Source organism: Apus apus, chromosome 2 (assembly GCF_020740795.1).
Source record: "Apus apus isolate bApuApu2 chromosome 2, bApuApu2.pri.cur, whole genome shotgun sequence".
NCBI lineage: Eukaryota > Metazoa > Chordata > Aves > Apodiformes > Apodidae > Apus > Apus apus.
The window spans coordinates 5,125,784-5,147,612 of NC_067283.1; the positions used below are offsets into that span (position 1 = coordinate 5,125,784).

A 21,829-nucleotide genomic window follows, 5' to 3' on the forward strand; every position below is an offset into this window, starting at 1 on the left:
GGGTGGGATGAGGGAGAGAGGGGCGGGATGAGGAGAGAGGGGCGGGATGAGGGAGAGAGGGGCGGGATGAGGGAGCGGGGTGGGATGAGGGAGCGGGGTGGGATGAGGGAAGAGGGGCGGGATGAGGGAGAGAGGGGCGGGATGAGGGAGCGGGGTGGGATGAGGGAAGAGGGGCGGGATGAGGGAAGAGGGGCGGGATGAGGGAGAGAGGGGTGGGATGAGGGAGAGAGGGGAGGGATGAGGGAGCGGGATGGGATGCGGGGAGAGGGGCGGGATGAGGGATTGGGGCGGGATGAGGGAGAGGGGCGGGATGAGGGGAGGGATGAGGGAGAGGGGCGGGATGAGGGGAGAGGGGCGGGATGAGGGAGCGGGGCGGGATGAGGGGAGGGATGAGGGGAGCGGGGCGGGATGAGGGAGAGGGGCGGGACGAGACGAGGGGAGGGATGAGGGATTGGGGCGGGATGCGGGATGCGGGGACTATCTGAGGGGACTCCCTGGGCACCATGTCGAGGACAGCCATCTGCCTGCTGCGCTGCGACCTGCGTGCCCACGATAACCAGGTAGGGTCGGGCCGGCGGCTCCCGGGGTGTGTCTTTGAGAAGCCCACCCCGCTTTGGGGTAGGCTGGACCCTGCCCCCGGGAGCTGCCCCGGCCCGCTCTGTGTTGGCAGGTGCTGCACTGGGCTCAGAGCAGCGCGGACTGGGTGATCCCCCTCTACTGCTTCGACCCGCGGCACTACCTGGGCACCCACTGCTACGGCTTCCCCAAGACGGGGCCCCATCGGCTCAGGTTCCTGCTGGAAAGTGTGAAGGACCTGAGGGAAACGCTGAAGAGAAGAGGAAGGTAGCCGGGAAAGCACCGTGCAAAGCAGCGCCCTGTGTTTTCGCTCTCCTGCTTGCTTCCCGTGTTTGCTGTCTTGCTCTCTTTCCACGCGTGCTCGTGAGTCGTGCCAGGTGCTCTGGGCTCTGCTGGTGGCTGATTTCAGGGAGCCGCAGCCCTTCTGTTGGATACAGGGTCCCACACACAGCCCCGGCTCAGGTGACCTGCGGTGGGATCTGGAAGGGAGCAAAGAGCCATGCAGACTAGGGGCCCTGCAGGTGCCCCTGATGGGCATCTTTGCCCGGAGTCCTGGCAACCAGAGACATGAACAGCAGTCTTCCAAGGTGCAGGCTGTGACATGAGCCACTGCAGTATGTGTCCTTCCCAGTCCCTACCAAGTTTTCCTGAGGAGTTGGCTTGAAACAGACCAGCGTGGATCCTGACTTGGAGTTTGCTCATGCCTTGTCCTGCTACACCTGATCTCTTTTTAGGCTAAACTGTAGGAGGGGGGTCTTCAGGGATTCCTTCTTCATTATATCTTTAGAAACCATAACAGGGGAATAGCAGGGCCTGCAGGTCTACATGCTTGGGAATCCTATTACCAGACAACAGCAAGCTTTGCTTAGCAGGAGATGATGTGTCAGGCAGCCTGTTGTCTCCCAGAGCAGCATAACAGTGGTAGGAGAAGCAAGAGGAACAGTTCTGGGTTGTCTGTGCAGTGTGGACTCGGCAAAATGTGAATGTTACAGGAGTCTGAAATAACTCATCAGTGGGTGTCTGCACCCACACCCTGCAGTGAACAGATTCAGAACTGCTTGAATGCTGCTGTGCTCTTACCAGTGGCTGATCAGAGACTGGTCTTCTGCCGTGAGAGATGTGTGGTTCTGAAGAGCCACGTGAAGATCTAGGCTCCCTTTCCACAACTGTGAAGTATCTTCTTAATGTAGTGCTGGGCAGAACTGTCCTCCACCTCCAATCTGTAGTATTCCCTGTGGGCAGCTTGGTCTCTGCTTTTCTGTGTGGTGTAAGGGGAACAGTTCTTTCAGCAGCACCCCTTGCTTCTGCCTTCTTCAGACCCAGCCCATCTTTGAAGAAACTTTTCAGTTACATTTAAAATTATTCTGGCAAAAACACTACTGGCCCTTAAAGAAATCCTTCTGCACAGACCTCTGTTAGATGATAAAATAGTGTGTTGTGTGAGTGAAGTGAAGGACACAGGGAAAGGGACAGAGTCACATATGAGGCTCTTCACAACTTTCTCATCACAGCTTCTCTTTTGGTCTGGTGTCCTGGGTAAAGAGCTGGGCAGTGAGATGAGGTTGCAAGGTGGGAGGGAAGTTTTGTTGACTCTGGTACAAACACAGATCGTTCAGAGGAAAGAATTCCTCTGAATATTCCTGCATGAAAGTGGAGAGGGGTTTGCCCACGGGACACCACTCCCCGTGGAGGGGGTTGAAAGAGGAATCAGTTCCTGAACCTTGGCCTCAGAGTGTGAGGATGAAGAGAACTGACAGATTTAATTTTAGGTAACAGCTGGGCGTTCTGCCCAGTCATCCTTTCTAAGGCATCCGGGGTGGTAGGAATGTGTTTGACAGAAACTCAGCCTCAGAGGCTTACAGACTGTTCAGTGGATCCTCAAAAATGTAGGCTGGTCAAATACTGTCTGTCTGCTTCCACATGCTGTGTGTGCTCAGTAGAAAACTAAGTACATGGGTGCCTAAGCCAGGACTAGGGCCTTCTGTACACGTAAGTAACAGTAACACCAAACCTAATTGAGGCCAATATTCTGTGTTTGCAGTACCTTGGTTGTGAGGAAGGGGAAGCCAGAAGATGTGGTCCGTGATCTGATTACTCAGGTGGGCTCTGTCAGTGCTGTGGCTTTCCATGAAGAGGTAAGGGAAGTATTTGAGTGACATTGTTAAAAGATGGTAAGGTTGTGAAGGTTTCTTCCACAACCAAACAGTGATGCAGATTCTGTGTCTTCTTTGTGGTATTATTAACTTTGGGGAAACTGGCTAGGTCCTGTGATGGGGATGGTGTAGGTGTGGGGGGGGCAGTCCTTGCTGGATGACAGCAGCTATTTCTGATTGATCACTTGCAAATGCTGTGTCTTGAGGAAGAAGAGTTTCCAGCAACTGGCACTTTAGGTCACCTGAGTCTTTTTCTCCTTCTGTTTGCATCAAGCTGCCTTTTCCTGGTGCCCTCCTTGCACTGACAGCTGTCTGCCCCAGGGATGTTGAGAAGGCCCAGTAACCCACAGTGGATTTCTTTTACATCTACTTGTCCAGTCACCTTTCCAGTCCATGCAAACTTAAAATATCTACAGTGTCCTACATCAAGGAGTTCCTTATGTTGGCGTTGGCACTACTAAAAAGAGTGGAAACACTTGTTGGGTTTGACAGAGGGAAATACTCAGGGATTGTCTGTGTGTACCTCTCTGGAAGGATAAAGCTAAATGTGGACATGAGGGAGGAGGGCAAGACCAGGGACCAGGTTCTGTGTGCATGTGGTGGCTGAGGCCATGCAGCCCTGGCCTGACTTCATTTTGCTCTCCCTAGGCCACGGAGGAGGAGCTGGATGTGGAGAAGGGGCTGTGCCAGGTGTGTAGTCAGCATGGGGTGAAGATTCAGACATTCTGGGCATCCACGCTCTATCATCGGGATGACCTTCCCTTCAAGCCTATTGCCAGGTGGGCTGCTCTGTGGTACCATTTGTCTCCTCCACTCTCCCATTTGTTTCTCACACCAGTGAACTGCTCAGGAGGGATCTTAGTCATCCAGCCCCATAGGGAAGGGACCCGTTAGTCCATCTGCATTCATAGAACAGTGCTGTCATGCTCATGCACATCATGGGGAAAGGGCACATTCATTCTTTTCTACTGGTAGGATTTAAGCTCTGATTTGCATCAAGCCACAGAGTTTGACCATTTATTGAGGAACTGACTTCTCTTTGCCTTTCCACCAGCTCATTTTGGATACTCAGTCTGCAGTGCTGTGTCCTAGTGAGTGTGACTGATTCCTCCATTACCCCCTCTGGCTAAATGCAGCTGCTTATGACAGTAGCCCTTTGTGTGTGGACTCTTCATGGCTCTCTCAATAGTTGCTTGAGGTGTAGTGGATGGAGTTGAGTGATTCACAGTGTCCTGTAGAAAATGTATAAAATAGGGCAGAAAAGTCAGGCCATAAACTGCCTGAAAAGGCAGCAGGAGGTTGCACATTTTTACATTGAGGCTAGCCTTGTAGATAATGGGAAGTTGGGTGAGATAAATCTGACCCTCAGGGATTGCCCCATCAAGACACACCTTAAACTGAAAAGGCACCATTTGCATCAGGGAAAGAAATTGGGGCAAGGACTGAACTTGTGATTGCTGCTGCCCCTGGGGGCATCTACCTCCCTTGTGCCAGGCAGTGTACAAACATGCATCACAAAGAGGTGCTCATCCTTCAGGAAAGCCAGCCTGGAAAGCCAGTCCACAGCTGTGGAAGCTGTGTGGAGGGGCCAGAGCAGCCAGCCCGTGGGGATCTGAGTGGTCTGTATCCCTGCAGGTTGCCTGATGTCTACACCCATTTCCGAAGAGCGGTGGAATCTCAGGTGAAGGTCCGGCCAACCCTGCAGGTGGCAGATCAGCTAAAGCCTCTGCCTCCAGGGGTGGAAGAAGGGTGCATCCCTACAATGGAGGATTTGGGACAGAAGGGTAAGAGAACTTCATTTGGCAGTTGCTGCCATGAAATCCTACTTAGAGGTGTCGCTGAGAATCTTGCATGGAGGCAGGTGGTTGCCCTTCAAACTGTGACTAAACCTCTGTTCCCTCATACAGCAAATAAAAGTAAATTCCCTGCGTGGAGGAGCTGCCCTCCTCCAAGTGGAAAACATCCTCTTCACCAGCAGTTTTTAATGTGCCCCTTGTTTCAAAGAAAGACAGTCTTTTATTCCCCCTAAGCAGACATCCCTACTGCTGCACATCCCTAGATTTTAAACCTTGGAGATGTTTTCCAATGGGGTAACAAGGTGATGGTGTTTTATATGGCAGATCCTGTGACTGATCCACGAACAGCCTTCCCCTGCAGTGGAGGAGAGACCCAGGCTTTAATGAGACTGCAGTATTATTTTTGGGACACGGTAACTCTTACATTTCTTTGTCTGCATCCTCCCCCTTGTCCCTGTGGCTGTGCAAGTGGGTGAAGCTGCTATTTCACTTCCCCATAATATTTCCTTATCTCCTGTATAACACTTTACAAAGGAGGGAATCAGCCTTATATCAGTTTTTCAGAGAGAGAAACAATAAAAAAGAAATAATCCAGGAAGTGGGAATGCAAGCCAAATACTTAGGAACAAAGTTTAGTGGCCATCCCTCTTATTAAGTCTTTTTTTCCATGAGCTTTTGGGAACTGGGACAATTTTTTGGCTCCTTTAACTTGATCTGCCCTTTCTTCTGTCGTGTCCCATGTCAGCAGCCATGTAGTTTCTCCATTTTGGAGGAGTGAAAAGTGGCCTGAAGGGCTGCACTTGTAATTGGGGTGAGGAACAACTGACTAAAGCTAGTGCCCACAGTTATAAATAAGTAGGAGGTTCCTAGTAGTCTGGTTTAAAAACTTGCAGCCCGTAATTACAGCTACTATGAGGAAAATTAACTCTATCCCAGCCAAAACCAGTACAAGTTGCATAGCTTCTACTCTTAGTCAAGCATTAATGCAATCAGTGCTGGAAAACCTGTTCCTGTGTTTTTGTTAGGTAGATGTGAGCTAGAACAACCCTTTAGCAACTGTAACCTGTGCAGCCAAGGGGATCAGAGGGTGGTCAGGCTTCCTTATGTCCTCTGCACTCTCAGTGCTCAGAAACTGGAAGATCTGCACCCTGCTGTAAATGTGGATGGCCCAGAAGTGACAGTGATCAGGATTACTGCAGCAGAGTGTTGGGTCCTGTTGGACACTGTGGTTCTTGCATCCAAACAAGCATCCACACAGGAAGGGAACCAGCCACCAGTCCCACTGGTGCTTGTAAGTGGATTATGGATCCAGAGTCAGGCTGGCAGCAGCACAGCCAGGTTCATAGTGCTCAGAGAAAGAACTGTGCTACAGGCTGAAGTGGGGAGCGTGGCTTGTGACACACACCCCAAAGCTGTAATGAAAACTGCTGGTCTGATCAATTCCTGTGCACTGGAGGCAGTAATTTGGCAGCTCTGTAATCCTTGCAGGCAGCCATGAGAGGGAGCTCAGCCCTGCCAGATCACCCTGGCTCCAATATGAAATAGAACATTATTTAGCAGGTTGCACCCACAGTATTAAAACTCCTGTTCTCTTGCTCACACAGAACTTGGTTGCATCTTACAAGGAGACTCGGAATGGACTGGTGGGAATGGATTACTCAACCAAATTTGCACCGTGGTAAAGATTTTTATTGTGAGACTGGAATCTCCCTTTCTGCTCTCATGCTCACTGGGCATGGATAGGGTCTAGGTGTGAGTCCTTTTGCCCTTTTATTGTGCTCCCAGGCAGTGGTTCCCTGGGAAGATTCCTGCACTTAGGAATTGCTGAAGTGTGGCAGTGCTGTGCCAAGAGCCCAGTGTGCAGGGGTGTGGACAGGACACTGGAGAGACACACCACTTGTCTTTGGCTTTGTGCTGTTTTGTGCATCAGGAGTTGTTGAGAGCAGCCTTGGGGAGAAGTGTGTTGATCAGGCTGGAGAAGAACTCAATCCAGCCCTGGTTTGCTGAGCACTCTGGGGCAAGTCACCTCACTTCGCTGCCATTCTGTTTTTCTGTGGGGTAAAGAGACACTTGTGATTATTCCTATTGCAAAAGCATCTCTTGTTTAGGTAAACACGATGACTTTTAATGAGGGGTTTTAGTCTCCAGGGCTGGAAGGGGCAGAGTTAATTTTGGGCTGAAACTGCAGCAGCAGAAGCCATTTCAGCCTAATCCTGAGAGCATCTGGAGTGTCTTCCTGACAGAACTGCAATATGAAACTTATTTTTTGATGCAGTTACAGGCCAGGATTTATTTTCAGCTGACCTTGCTTTAATGGTGGCAGTGGATGGCTCCACCTGGTGGCACTTTGGGATCCCAGGACGACTGGCACTGCAGAAGTTCTTCATTTGTGGCCTCCACTCGTCTTCTTCCGAGCTGGCCAATTGCCCAGAGCAGACAGTCCTGATCTGCCTGCCCCAAAGTGTTCCTCAGCCAGATAATCAAAATCAGACTGGTTGGGATTGCAGCCAGTCATTCTAATCTCATACTGGCCATTTCTAAATGTTGTCACCGGTCACAAATTAAGGAAAAACTCTTCTGCTCCTGTCTTCCTGTTTTCCAAAATTCACCAGAACATCAAATGTTTCCACAAGCCCTAGGGAGAAATTGCAGTAAAATACATTTCTAGAAAAATCAAGGTAAAAGTTATTCCTTATCACCCTTTGCCATGGGGTTGGAGTCTACAAGCTCTTTGTGTCTTGCACAGTGCTGATTTGGAACAAATGGAAGAAGCCCAGTGGGTTGAAATGCCAGAGCTGGGTTTGAGTCCCTAGTTTTTCTACCCTGCCTGGGATTTTCAGCAAGTCACTTCCCTTCTGTGATTGCTCAAATGCAACACTAAAAGTACATCAGGAAAAGGAGCCCTGGGCACATGATAAATAGGTCTCTAGTAAAAGGAACAGCCAGGACAGTTGGTACAGAGGTTGACATCTGGGATCCATTTCTGGGTTTGTCATTGGTGTGCAAAGTCACCAACTGATCAATTCTTTTAGGCAAAACTTGTCAGACTTGTGTAAAATTCTTTATCTCAGTAGCCTGAAAACGCCTGTAATTCATGCACTGGGGAAGGGGAGGATTTTGATTCTCAGATTGCAGTGTTGCAAAAAATTCACACCACTTGACTAAAGCTATTTGGGAAGTCAGTGGCATGACTGCAAACCAAGCAAACGTTTTCAGACAACTCTAGACACAAAACTGCCCCTCCACCCCCTCCACACAGATGCCAAGCTGTCAGTCCTGCATCACGTTCAGGACATCATTCTTCTGCTTTCAGGCTGGCTCTGGGCTGCATTTCTCCTCGGTACATCTATGAGCAGATCCAGAAGTATGAAAAGGAGAGAACAGCAAATGAGAGCACATACTGGTATGACCTTGCACTATCAGTGTGGTTTGTTTTCTCTGTAAAGGAAACTGGTATCTCAGGCACAGGAGAGAGTGATTTCTTAGCTTTCTTCTTAATTAACATGGGGTTTTTTTTTCCTGCTGTCTGGTTTCTCTGGGTTGCATTGCAGTTCTGTTTCAGCATGGATTTATTAGTTTGCCTTTGACACCCGGAGGCTTTAGGCACTTCATAAGTAAAGATTAATGCTAGTTGTCATTATTATTATTGCTGGGAAACTGGGGTTTATGATTTTTAAAACTGAACTCTGAAAATCGTCACCATCCCTCTCTGTATTGTTCTCATGGGCTAGATGAGGAGGAAGGAGAATGATTTATAAAGAGAAGCCAAGGGGTTTCTCACACCAAGCAACTGAGCAGGTTTTCACCCAAAAAGCTCAGTGACTGTGTGACATGGGGTGTCAGAAGGACCTCTGGCCACACTCCAGCAAATGGCCCCATGATTGCTCGGCTGAGAAGGGGAAGTAGGGACTGGGAAGTGGGTTTAATGCATCCTGCCCTGTCACCCGTGCTCTTCCTCACCTCACTGCTGGCTGCTCACCTGCCTGCAGGCTGTCCTGAAGGAAGCTGGGGGAGAGTTGAGGTCAGTGCCTCCATCCCTGGGCTGGCCTTGAACTTGCTCGGCCCAAACACTGTGAATTAGAGCCTGGTAGGGAGCTCTTGTGGAGAAGTAGGTTAATGTTAGAGCCTGGCCAGACACCAGGCATGGATGGGGAAAACAAACAAACCACAAAGTCTTTGAAAACTGTAGAACTTCGCATGGGTTTGTTGCATTTGCAACATGTCAAACAGCACAGTGGTTGGTGAAGAACAGGAAGAATATTGCCAACAATTCTGGCCAAAATACTCAACTCCATTCAATTTCAAGTGACAGATAAAATATTGACCTTTTGCTTATTGAAGTTTTTTTTTTTTTTCTTCAAAGACAATTAAGAGAGTAAAGATTTCAATAATTTAACATACTCATGTTTTTCTAATAGCCAGCCAGCCTGCCTGCAGCTGGAGTGCCATGGTGATCTGAGCATTTAGAAGTGATCATTATAAACAAGAAGGTCAATTGTACAGAGAAGTACAGGTCATGGTGGCTGCACATGAGGGACTGCTTGAACCTCAGTATCCTGGCACCAGTTAGCATTTGGACAGGGTCCTGTTTTGTAATCAGGTTTTCCAGAAAGATCTCCTCAGCCTACACATCAGCTGAGCAGAGTATTCCCAATATACCAGAGAGCTGAAGCAGGTCTCAGAGACTGAGGTGCCATTGTGTATAAGAAGCAGTATTTATAGAAGAGTTTTTATAAAAATTTGTCTATCTTCTGCAGGCCTAGCACCTGAGCTCATGAGCTAGACCTCTGCAAACCCAGTTTTGAAAGGTGCTTTAAGCCCCTTCCAAAGGTTGTTGCTTAAATCAAGGCAGAGCTCCTAGGAATGTGTTGACATGCTTGCTTCTGCAGGAGTGTGGGGCTGAATCAGGTCCTCACCCTGCTCTGTGGAGGATTACATCCCACTAGGGACTGTTGAGAAACAGGTTTCCTGAAACTCTGCTCCTGCTCCCAAGTTCAGGAAAGCTTCCCAAGTGATTCATGCAGTTTGCTTTCACCGTGCAAGCGCAAGCTGGAAAAGCAGGCTTGGGGCAAGAGCTGGTATCATGGGAAGGTTTGTGAAATTGCTCCTTGTGCATGAACCTCAGGGTGTTAACAGTGGTTGCTGAGGAAGCAAAATCCTAATCCAGTAATTTTATCTGAGCTTTTAGCAGTGAAATACAGACATGGCTTTGTGTTTTAGGGTCCTGTTTGAACTGCTGTGGAGGGATTACTTTCGATTTGTGGCCCTGAAGTATGGCAAAAGGATTTTCTCATTAAGAGGTGTGTATGGATCACCCTATTTGGGAAAGGTACAGTCTTACAGCAAGGAAAGTGAGAGAAGAGGCTGTCAGCATTGTGTTGTCCCAATGTTCTTCTCACAGTGCTTGTGTCACCACCTTGGGATGTTGCTGAGGACTTGCTCTTACCACGAGAAGTGCCTCAACACCGTGGGGCTGGACACTGTGTAGATGCTGAGACTTTTGCCCAGAATCTGATTAGACATGGGGAGTGTTATTAACACGTGTCAGTGGGAAACAGCAGCACAATAAGAGTAAAGATGCTGTTTCCAGAGACACTCCACCTTTGGGCAGAATCCAGGCTTCAGGCTTGCCCAAGCTCACCAGAGAATCTGGTGCAGGAACCAGCCTAGCAGTGTGAATCCCAAGAAGCAACATGGGCCTAAACTGAGATGTCTGGAGCCAGAGCAGAGTCGTCCCTGCTGTCTCCATTCCACTCTACAGGACTGTCATTGCCACAAACCCCTGCAAATATAAAGTCACCTCCCTCACCTGTTCCTACCCTGCAGGAGCAAAGTGTTTCTGGGGGCTTCTGCCAGGTGATTCTCAGTTTAGTATCTGCTGCAGAAACAGATTTCAGATAAACATTGACATGGAGTAAAACTGACAAGTTTTTTAAGAAAATACTATCTTGGGCCAGAGCACATCTCTGGCCTCTTGTGAGGTCTGAGTAGTTTTTAATTAAAAAAGAGCAAATGCCAATAAAATAAGGAATCAGAATCTATTAGGGGTTGAGCATCCTCCCTGTACACAAGACACTCCTCTTGCAACAGCTGAAAGGAGGAACAGATCATCTCTGAACCTTTGCAGAAGGAACGTGGCTTGTTTGTATTAGCACTGAGAGGGCTTCACCCTAACATCTTGGGTCAACCAAGGTGCCTCTGGCTGTCATTGTGTCATTAATAACTGCCTGCACCAGCTTTGTCTTCATTAGCAGTTGTTTGTTTTTTTTTTCCTCAACAGGGCTTCAAAGTAAGGAGATTCCTTGGAAAAAGGACCTTCAGCTCTTTGACTGTTGGAAAGGTCAGTAAAACCACAGGTTTGGCTAATTCTGCTTTTGGTTTCCTGGTGTCTGCCTGCTAGCATGTGTCCTAACAGGTGTTTGTAGGGGAACTGTCAGTGGGATCAGGCCCTGTCCTTTAAACTGTTACCACCAAACAAGAATCCAGCCCCTTGGTTGGGTGTGAGTGCAGGGTGCTTGGCTTCCCTTCTGAGACTGAGTACCCCACAGGAGCAGGCCCAAGGGGTATCATGAATGGCCAGGCTCTTGTTTGGCTGCTAGATGCTTTGTGAGGTGCACTGCAGTTAGATTCTCCTGTCCTGGTGGAAGTGTTAAATGACTTGTTGGTCCCTTCTGTTTACTCACACACAGGCTGACCAGCCCTTCCTATCAATGCTAAATTGTTCTTCCAGTTGGTTTCTGTTAAAAAGCTAAAACAACCCTAGAATAAATCACATCTTTAATTGTGAACAAATCACATCTTTAACCTTTTAATATCCTTGCTTTTCTTTAGCTTTTTAAATGTTGGTATCACATGAATAGCATATGTATCTCCAATTAAACCAGACTACCATTAAAGTATCAGAATCAGTGAAATACACACCTATGTATCTTTCTTCCCACGTGTGTCCATTTGCACACAGGTACAACACATCTTTTCCTTAACAACAGACACAACTCTCTACTTTTCAGGTGCCAACCCTCGGGGACTTGCCCAGTGTTAGCCACCTGTCAAGAATTTTTCTGTTCTTAGCCCATCTAACTATTCTTTGTATATTTGTTTTGCTCTGCAAAATTGCCTGCAATCCACCTGGTTGTTTTTCCAGCCTGAGATTTTTCTGCTCCTTGTCATTTGTTTTTGTTGTGTTGTTTTGTTTTTTTTCTTGCCAAAGATTCTCCTCCTGTTAATTTTCAGTCTAATTTCCCATTTAATTCCTAGTGGATCTTAGTAGCTTCACACCAGCTAAACCTCACTGAAATCTCTTCCTGCCTCTCTACACTTGGCACCATCTTACCTGCTTTGGGTGGCTGTGAGTGCACGACCACAGGTCGGTTTAGGAGTGCCCAGAAGTGTCATCACATCCCAGCACTGGCTCTTGCCTTTGCAGAGGGCAGTACAGGGGTTCCTTTTGTCTTTGCAGAGGGCAGAACAGGGGTTCCCTTTGTTGATGCCAACATGCGAGAGCTGGCAGCGACGGGCTTCATGTCGAACAGAGGGCGGCAGAACGTTGCCAGCTTTCTCACCAAGGATCTGGGGCTGGACTGGAGGATGGGGGCAGAATGGTTTGAATACCTGCTGGTAAGACTGAACTCTTTGTGTGTCTTGAGTTTGTGCTCCCTGCCCTGAGTGACAGACAGGACAGCTCTGCCTGATAAGGAAGGTTATGGAAGGTGATCAGTACTGCTGGCACAGCATATACTTCCCAAAGCTCAAGAAGATAAGGGAGTTATGCCACAGTGATGCTACATCAACCAAGATGTAGCTAGGGAGTTAGCAGTGATGATTTTGATCCTCCATGTAGTGTTTTACCCAGAGATCTGTCTCACTTGAGAAAACTTTCAAGTTAACAAGGCTCTGATTTGCTCACCCCAGAGGCTGGAGAGGAGCACGGCCCAGAAATAGAACATAAAAAGAAAAGCATTCTGGCCACTGGAGCCAGTGCTGGCACAGTGGCTTTGCATTGATGGCTGTGGACAGGGAGTTCATCTAGTCAAGGGCAAGTTTGGACAATAGCTGGATCAACATCCAGAGAGCTCCACCCTGGCTGGAGGCACCCTTCATTCTGGTGAGTCAGGCCTCCCTGCCAACTGGGTTCTTTTCCTCACATGCCAATGAGCAGCCTTCCAAGCTCAGTTAAATAGCTGGGTTGCTCCTCAGTCTCCATAGCTTCTTCCTAGGAAGGTCTGCACAGGCAGGCAATCCCCAGCTCAGAGGCACAGGCTCTGTGTGGATTTGCTTGGTTGCCATTACCTCTGGTGATGCTGATGAAGTGACCATCAGTAGTGTCATGCTGAGTGGTGAAAACCAAGTCTGAGGAGGTGAACTGGCATTTATTCTTAACCAGACTGAATGCTGCAGGTGGAAAAAGATCAAATACTAGTATCAGCCTCACAGTAAAGATCTTGTCTGTGGGATGTAAGAGGCTACTGGTAATCAGGAAACTTTCTACTCACTAAGATGGCTGGAGGTACAGAGAAAACCCAGTCTCCTCACCTTTATCTGCAATTAAAGAGCCTTTTTTGTAACTGTAATTTTTTTTTTTTTTTATTTTTTTTTTGAGCTTCCTTGGAGCTGGGGTCTGACTTGGTTTTGTCTGTGGAGATCTACAAGAAGGTCTGGGTGCTCTTCCCATTACTGTGACTCACACCAGTGCTGTGAGCACTGGTGGCTTGCACAGTAACACGGTGCAGGACTTCTGTAGGATCCTCCAGAAAGTGGTGTTGGCAGGTCCATGCAGTGATGCTTCCCCAGACAAGAGCAAGAGCACCAGAGAACTTGTATTGGAAAATCAGTGGCCTTATCCTTCATAACATGGATGGAATTTGGGGTGGAAATCTTTCCCTCAGAGCGTTTTTTTTTTTGCAGTTTCAATGTGTTGTGCAAGATAGCTGATAGCCTGTGTGCCCTAAGCTTTGCAGCAGTGAATTGCCAAGCAGGAACTGCCTTTCAGGGTAGCCTGAGTGCATGGTATGTGACACCAGTGGCACACCAGAACAATGGTACAGCACACACAAATGCACAGAGATATCTACATGTTCCTGTCCTGCAGAGTGAGCCTCTAGGACAGTTTTGGATGTTTTTTATTATCTGGCTTTTGATGGCACCTGTCAGCTATGGCTTTCAGAGCAGTTACAAAGGTGACTTCATTTCACAGAGAGGGCAACTCCTTCACGTGCAGGCAAGCCTCCTACTCAGTCCCCAGCTGATTGAGAGCTAGGAGTCAGAAACTGAGCCTTTGCTCTGATGGGCAAGCAGCCTTGCCTCCCTCAGATAGGAGCTTGGTTCACTTTGCAGTCAGACTCAAAGGGCCATTGGAGATTCCACTTCCTATTCTCCCAGTGAGGAAAACCTGGAAAGACACTCCCCAGTTACTTCCCTTGTTTCATATGGGCATGAATGTTACCAGCCCTGCTGGAAGCAAGATTGGGCACTCTGCACTAACCCTTTCATCTTGGGAAGCCCCAGATGCTGTCATGGCACAGGCTGATCCTTGTGCCTTTCTGTCCCTTCCTTTCAGCCTGTGCCACACTGATGTATTGCTTGACAGACTGCTTGACAGCACTGTTTCTTTATCTTGGTGACATTCCCATACAATATACAGGAGATATCAGTTTGATGTTGGAGAGATAGCTACAGAATAATAAGGGGCCAGTTCAGAACAGAAACTGGTCTCGCTCGCCTCCGAAAAGGGAAAGCAATGCATTTTTTCATCTCTGATACTTCCAGCAAAGGTTTACAGAATGTTTATCACAGAATCATAGAATGGTGAAGGTTGGAAGGGACCTTAAAGATCATTCAGGTTCCAACCTCTCTGCCATGAGCAGGGACACCTCCCACCAGACCAGGTTGCTCCAAGCCCCATCCAACCTGCCCTTGAACAACCCAGGGATGGAGCTTCCACAACCTCCCTGGGCAACCTGTTCCAGTGCCTTCCTACCCTCATGGTGAAGAACTTCCTGCTGTCTAACCTGAATCTCATCTCTTTCAGTTTAAAACCATTACCCCTTGTCCTATCATCACCCTCCCTGGTGAAAAGGCCCTCCCCAGCTTTCCCCAGTTTGCATGTGCCTGTGAAGAAAAGGGTGTTTGCCATCCACACTAGGCAGCAGGGGGACTACGGGAAGGGGAAGCCTGGTGCACTCTTGATAATCCTGACCCCAGCTCTTGATAGCCTTGCAGAGAAAGGGGAAGGCAACTTGGCCCATTCCCCTGTGCCCTCTGCCATCTGGACACGTAGAGCTCCCCACTTGGAGTGACTTGAGATTTTGGAAACATGGCTGTGTGGCATGGTTGTTGCTGCAGCTGCAGGGGAGGGAGGTCAGCACTGAAGCTGCTCAGTGAGGTGTCTTTGCAAAGTGCTGCAAATGGTTTTGCAACTAAAACGCCTCAGCTAGGCATGCACAGAGCCCACGCCCTATTTGCTCCCACTGCCACTCCCCTCCTGAGCTAGGTTTGAATTGCCCTGCAACTAGAAAGCTTCTGATGTTGGATTTAAGCCACCCTGCCCAGCTGAAGAGCACGTTGAACCGTATTCTGCTCTCATTTGTGCCTGTTTCAGGAGCCTTGCTCCATTTTACATAAACATCCTTGAGAGCTTTTTATTTGTTTAGATGTAGAGTAACTGGATCATGTGCAGCCTCCTGAGTACGTCATGAGAGCTCTAGTGTTTCCCGTAGTAAAGCACCTCTCTGCCAAGTCACTGTGATTTGGGGCTTATTGCCTGGTGAGAGTTGAGTGTGGCAGGGACACACCTGCAGTGTTTGGGCTGATCACATCTCTTGTGTGCTCACGGTACAGCCCAAGTCAGGCTGCTCTCCAGGCTGCCCAATAGGGCCTGCAGAGTCGATGTTGTTAAGTCTGTGGTCTTTGGGTAGCCAGGCAGGAAGAATTTTCCTAAAATCATAAAATGTGTAGGGTTGGAAGGGACCTGTAAAGGTCTAGTCCAGTCCTCCCTGCCATGCACAGGGACCTTTTAACTAGATCAGGTTGCTTAGAGCCTGGTCAAGCCTGACCTTGAATGTGTCCAGGGATGGGGCCTCCACCACCTCTCTGGGCAACCTGTTCCAGTGCTTTATCACCCTGATAATAAAGAACTTCCTCCTGATAGCCAATCTAAATCTACCCTGCTCTATTTTCAGACCATTTCCCCTTGTCCTATCACTCCATGCCCTTGTAAACAGCCCCTCCCCAGCTTTCCTGTAGCCCCTTCATGTACTGAAAGGCTGCTATAAGGTCTCCCTGGAGCCTTCTCCTCTCCAGGTTGACTAATCCCAGCTCTCTCAGCTTGTCTTTGTAGGAGAGGTGTTCCAGCCCTCTGATCATTTCTGTGGCCCATTTTTCTCTCATATTTGGGCTACGGTTTCTTGGAATACGAGCACTCAGAAGAGCTAGGACTAGTTGTCATGAAGTCTGCCAGAGGATGGCAGAGAGAGAAGGATTTTTTTTTTTAAGAGGGAAATTGAGAGGGACTTTGGTTGGACTTTACCTATCTTGTCGACCTAAGGACCATGAAGTGAAGTAGCCTGGGAAGCTGATCCCAGCTGTACAAAACAGTTGGTCCTTTTCTGAGCTAGATGGCTGTACCTACATGGGAGAGCTCTGACTACACCAGTGTCATCTGATTGACTGCCATGCAAGGAATTTTCCCCTTGAGATAAGGGGAGGGAAGTTTCAACAAGAGCCAGCCCAGCTCTCCTTAACAGTTTTCTTCCTTTCTTCTCGAGGTGGATTACGACGTGTGTAGCAACTATGGCAACTGGTTATACAGTGCTGGTGTTGGCAACGACCCACGGGACAACAGGAAGTTTAACATGGTTAAACAAGGCCTGGATTATGATGGCAACGTAAGTCTTGTTGGGTTGTCGTGCAGTGAATGGTGCAGCAAAGCAGGGAACAGAGAAGATCAGCCTGCTGTGTGGACACTGCTGCCAGAGCAGTTCTGTGATCTACTTGCCAAGAGTCAGGCAGGTGCCCCATTGTACAGGAAGTTGAGGTTTCCAGTCTGCTGGTGCTTTCTGTGCCCTCCCTGCCCTCCTATTGGGCTGTGTGTTCAGTGTGTCATCACCATTTCTTCCGGGCAACAGACACACCCCATCAATATCTCACACAGCCATTTCCTTGAGCACAGAACAGCTTCCTGGAGAGCTCAGAAGTGGCAGAAGAGACTGAGCTCTTCACTCTGGGAGCTCCTGAAAGTGATGGAAGCAGATAAATCGCCCTTTCCACGTGCTTAGCCAGTGCTCCCATACTGGATTATCTGTTTCCACCTTGTTCCTTAGCTTCATTGCATGGTGGAGGTGTTGCCTTTCAGCACTGTAGCTGACAGGACTTCAGGTGAAGTTGGAAATTAGTCCAGTAGGAGACACAGCAGTAAAATTAATGGGAGATTTGAGGGCAGGGGGTTCATCTTGCCAAGTACAGAAGTGGGGGGTGCAGCTGAGCTAGTCAATCTCGTTTCCTTCACAGTCACTGGAAAGAAAAAAAAGGACTTTTTGGGAGTGACTTCATCTCACTATGTCCTAAATAGGCAGGTGAACTGTACCAAAAAAACACATGTGCCTGCAGAGTAAGCCTGGGAGAGAAGCTCCAGTATCAATGTCTCTCTGTTTAGGCACTAATCCTTGGCAGAGGGTTTAACAGGAGGGGCTAAGACTTGACAGAGGCAACTTGTTGTAGTACATCAGCTTCTTTACCTGGAAATCAGGCTTCTTTCTTTCATGCTAAGACAGACCCTTACTGGGAATCACTTGCAGGTTGTTACTGAATGGATCCTGTCCTGTTGGTTCTGTTTGCAGGGGGATTACGTCCGGCTGTGGGTCCCAGAACTACAGGGCATAAAGGGAGCAGATATCCACACCCCTTGGGCATTGAACAGTGCTGCTCTCTCCCAGGTGGGGATAACTCTGGGTGACACCTACCCACAGCCCCTTGTCACAGCCCCCGAGTGGAGCCGACACATCAGCCAGAGGCTGGTGAGTACTAGGGGGGGTTCAGATGGGGTGGGAGGGCTCCAGGCACTGGCTGTGCCTGTAGGAGTGGCTGAGTTCTGCTCTTCTTTCTTAGGGATAAAGGGAAAAAAATGCTTTAGTGCAGAGTCACGTTACCTGACAGCAGAGGGTGATCCAGCTCTGCACAGGGACTGTGCAGCCAGGGTTATTTAGCTGTGTCTGTCCTATTAAACTAGCACAAGCCCAAGTACCAACCTCCTGTCATCCAGACAGTTACACTGTTAGTCTATTCCCCAGCCAGGGCAAACAAGCACCTTCCAGAACCTTGTCCAAGGACAATTTGAGGGTACCATGTGCTAAGGACTGTCACAAAATACAGTCTTGACAAAGCCACCCTACATCATATGGGCATAAACTGTGCCAGGCCAGTTGGCTTGAAGAATGAACCTGTGCATATTTTGTTTACCATTTTATAAGTACTCCTACCATGTATGAGTGCATTCCAACTGGAGTCCACAAGACCAAACCATTTTATAAATTCAGGGACTTGCCCTTGCACTTGGCTTTTTTGGGTGTATCAGCCCATTAGAATGGGGACAGATCAAGGTGTGGATCCTGTGACATGTCAAGACTTTAATCTGCTGACTGGGCTGCTGGTGTCAGAGGAGATGGATATGGAAGGAAAGTGATCTGTTGATCTCTGGGGTTCAGTGGTGGTGGAGCTGGAAAGGAAGGAGGAAATGGATGCAACCAATGGTTGTGTATTTTAAGGGATTTTCAACATTTTGTCTTCCCCCATGCACCCTCCCTGCCTCCTCCCAAGTAAGGATATTTTATTGAGACTCAAATTTAGTTGTCATGATGTTCAATAGAGGATGAGGCACGTCTCCATTTTGGGTTTTAATACCAAGGTGCAGGAGCACGTTTCTCAGGCCAGATTCCTTTGCCATGAGTGGGAAGTTTTGGAGGAGCAAAGTCTTCTGCTTCCAGCCATGCTGTTGAAGGGCCTGGATTATTACCCTCTGCTTAAGAGTGCATCTGAGGTTGGAGAAAGGACTCTGTGAAGGAGCCCTTCAGTGAGACATTGGTTTTAGGCAGTGGTGAAATTTGAACCCAAAAAGCTCCTCTGTCTCTCTGGAGTTCCATTTTGATCAACTTTCTGGCTCACCCAGGGCTCTATGGGCCTGCCCTGCCTGACTGTGCTTGAGAAATTAAGATATTCCCAGGAGGGACTGTTGGCCCAGTGTTACTGAGACCTGAAGAAGAACCTCTCCCCTCAGCTTCCCCAAAACAGAGTATCAAAATACCTTTGAAAATACAAGCCCACATCTTACTGGAACACCTGGTTTCCTACATCCAGGCCTAGTGCTGTGCCTGTCAGGCCTTCCCCACTTTTTGCAGACTTGAGGGTGGAAGTTCCACCTGCACATTTGTGTGATTTCACACTGCACGTCAAGGCTGCTCTGTCATCAGGTTCACTCCTCGGCACCCGTAAATATCTCCCTGTTCACCTTTCGTTTGCAGCAGGGAAGATGTCCCCATCCCAGGGGCAGGAGAGGACCTGCACACGCACCAATGCAGCAGAAGGGCAGAGGGATAGATTTCTACTTCTCTCGCAAGAAAGGTGTGTGATGAAGGCTGTCCCGGCTGCGTGCTGGAGAGGTGCTCTCACTGCTGAAGATGCCCGGAGAGCAGTTCATCTCCTTCAGCCAAGACAATGAGACAAGTCTGGACATGGGACAGTAACTAGGGATCTGCCTCTTCAGCATTCCCAGGGTCAGGAGCTGGACGTTGATATTTGGAGGCTGTGTATCAGCATGGATTGTGATGATGGGATCTTTGGTTTCTGCTTGGGTGCTTCAGGCTGGTGCTGTGAGCCCTTAGGCAGCTGGCTCATCTCTCTCCAGCAGTGGCTGCCCTTCACTGCCAAGAGTCTGACTCCCATGGAAGGTTTATTATCACTCTCAACTCTCTACGGGCCTTTGCTTGAAAGGGGCTGTCTAACTAATATTAATTAACCAAAATGCCGTGGCCTTTCTGTCTGGAGGAGGTGTGGTTGCTTTTCCAGTGCCTTTTCCCCTGCACTGGTGCTTACAGCTGTTCCAGCTAAATTTCTACCTCACTTTACAAACCAGAGCAGATGGTTTATGTGGCAGGTGTGCAGTCAGAACTCTTTCTAGTGAACTTTCTTATGCTAATTTTCTGTGTTTTAAAGCTTTAAAACTTGCCAATCATTGGGTAATTAAAAGTTTTGCTACTGGAATATTTTCTCCTCCTCATTTCCACAGAGATCCACAGAGTGAGACCTCAGGGGACATTCTTTTACTGTGTAGACAGGACATGGCTCTGGATTTGTTACCACTAGGGATCCACTTGAGCCTCTGTTAAAAGAGTAACACTGTGATTATCTTCCATCTCTTTGAACATTTACTTGGGTAGAAAGGTTGAGGAGTGGACTGAGGAAAGAACCGACATGGAACACAAATGCAAGTTCTTCTACCAAAAAAGAGGCAAATCAAGTGATTTTGAACACATGCCCCCGTCAGGGCCATGTTATAATCCTGCCATTTGTTGTGTTAGGGGGCTGGAGAGTCATGCAGCCATCATGGGGTGATTTTGTGGGGTAACAGAGGAAAGCAGCTTCAGGGACAGCACTGGTTCCCTCTGTGGCAGAAGTGTCTCCCTTGACCATGGGTCCTGTGTGCCCTTGCCTGGGGCTGCCCTGTGGCTCCATTAAGGATGGAGAAAGAAGGGCTGAAGGACACAGCAGTAAACCAGAGCTGCTCACCTCCTTCAGGGACAGCCTGGCCTCAAGCCAGTGTCATGGATTAAGTGACACCATTATGATTTAGCAGCCATTCAAGATGTATTGATCACGTAAGATGGATCAACAGGTTGAATATTAGCAGCACTTAATTATTAATCCATTTAAAGAGTAAGAAGGTCATTCAGTAGAACAGGTTATAATTAAAACAGTGTCTTAATTACAGATTTGAGAATGACAAGGTTCACACCAACTTACTACAGGGTATCCCAAATAAAAAATATACATGTACATAGGTATAAAGGAAACATGTACAACAGAGAATGTTTTTGTCCAGTCAGATGTGTAGACACCCACACTTGTGAAGGCAAATGTGTATGTTGAAGCCCAGAGGTAGGTAGAGCTGGATGGAAGGGGCCAGCCTGGAGTTAATATCCCCCCTCGAGTGTCGAGTAAACAGGATGCATTGACATTGTTCAGCAGGCAGTGTTTGAGGCCTGAGGAGGTTGATCTTGCCCTGGCCTTCTGTCAGCTGTGTTGGCAGAGAGTCCTGGAGGAGTTTATGACCCTGAGAGGCATCGCAGCTGGAGGGGATGCTGGTCACAGCCTGCTGCCCTCCTGGAGAGCTCAGAGGGTCTCAGAATTGCCATTTATAGGGTCCGAGATCATTTGCTTTTCCCAGGTACTTTTCCCTTTCATCCCAGCTCAGGTGATGTCATATTCTGCTCTTTTCCACCAGTTGTGCAGGCCCCAGAACTGTGCAGATTTGGGGAGTTCTGGTAAGTCCTGGTATCACCCCCCCCCCTTTGGGCCCCCACCCCAAGTCCAGATGTATTCAGGCTGTCAGGAGGGGGATTGATTCTCATTCCTCCCAGGAGACAGGGGAGGGCAGGAGCGTCAAGGGGGCTGCCTCAGCCCTCTGGATCAGGATCTACATCCCACTGTGCCCAAAGGCAAGGGGGAGCAGGAGCCTGAGGGGCTGCCTCGGCACACGCTGCCATCCATCCCTGACGTGCCCCAGGTTGGCGTGTGGTCCGGGAAGGAGGAACCGCAGCCAAGCGGCCCGAGGACGGGGCCGGGAGCTGCAGCTTCAGAGGCAGGGAGCGGGGAAAGCAGGAAACCCTGGAGCTGCCCGGGAATAGCGGGGTCCCTGGAGCTGCCCCGGGAATAGCAGGGCCCCTGGAGCTGCGCTGGGAAAAGCGGGGCTCCTGGAGCTGCCCTGGAGCTGCCCCGGGAATAGCGGGGCCCCTGGAGCAGCCCTGGAGCAGCCCTGGGAATAGCGGGGCCCCTGGAGCTGCCCCTGGAGCAGCCCTGGGAATAGCGGGGCCCCGGAAGCTGCGCTGGAGCTGCCCTGGGAATAGCGGGGCCCCTGCAGCAGCCCTGGAGCTGCCCCGGGAATAGTGGGGCCCCTGGAGCTGCCCTGGAGCTGCGCTGGGAATAGCGGGGCCCCTGGAGCTGCCCTGGGAATAGCGGGGCCCCTGGAGCTGCCCTGGAGTTGCCCCGGGATTAGCGGGGCCCCTGGAGCTGCCCTGGAGCAGCCCTGGGAATAGCGAG

The 21,829-nt window shown here is 49.2% G+C and overlaps 1 protein-coding gene across 1 annotated transcript; it reads left to right on the plus strand.

Annotated features, from left to right (window-relative positions):
- The first annotated feature begins 477 nt into the window (after positions 1-477).
- Positions 478-19,768, plus strand: LOC127381659 (cryptochrome DASH-like). The gene is made up of 14 exons (XM_051612233.1): positions 478-560; positions 671-843; positions 2,618-2,711; positions 3,378-3,508; positions 4,365-4,513; positions 4,850-4,938; positions 6,130-6,203; positions 7,839-7,928; positions 9,746-9,825; positions 10,806-10,865; positions 11,985-12,142; positions 16,288-16,407; positions 17,359-17,535; positions 19,036-19,768. The coding sequence occupies exons 1-14, from the start codon at positions 504-506 to the stop codon at positions 19,141-19,143; spliced, it is 1,560 nt and encodes a 519-aa protein (XP_051468193.1). The 5' UTR covers positions 478-503; the 3' UTR covers positions 19,144-19,768.
- Positions 19,769-21,829: the final 2,061 nt, after the last annotated feature.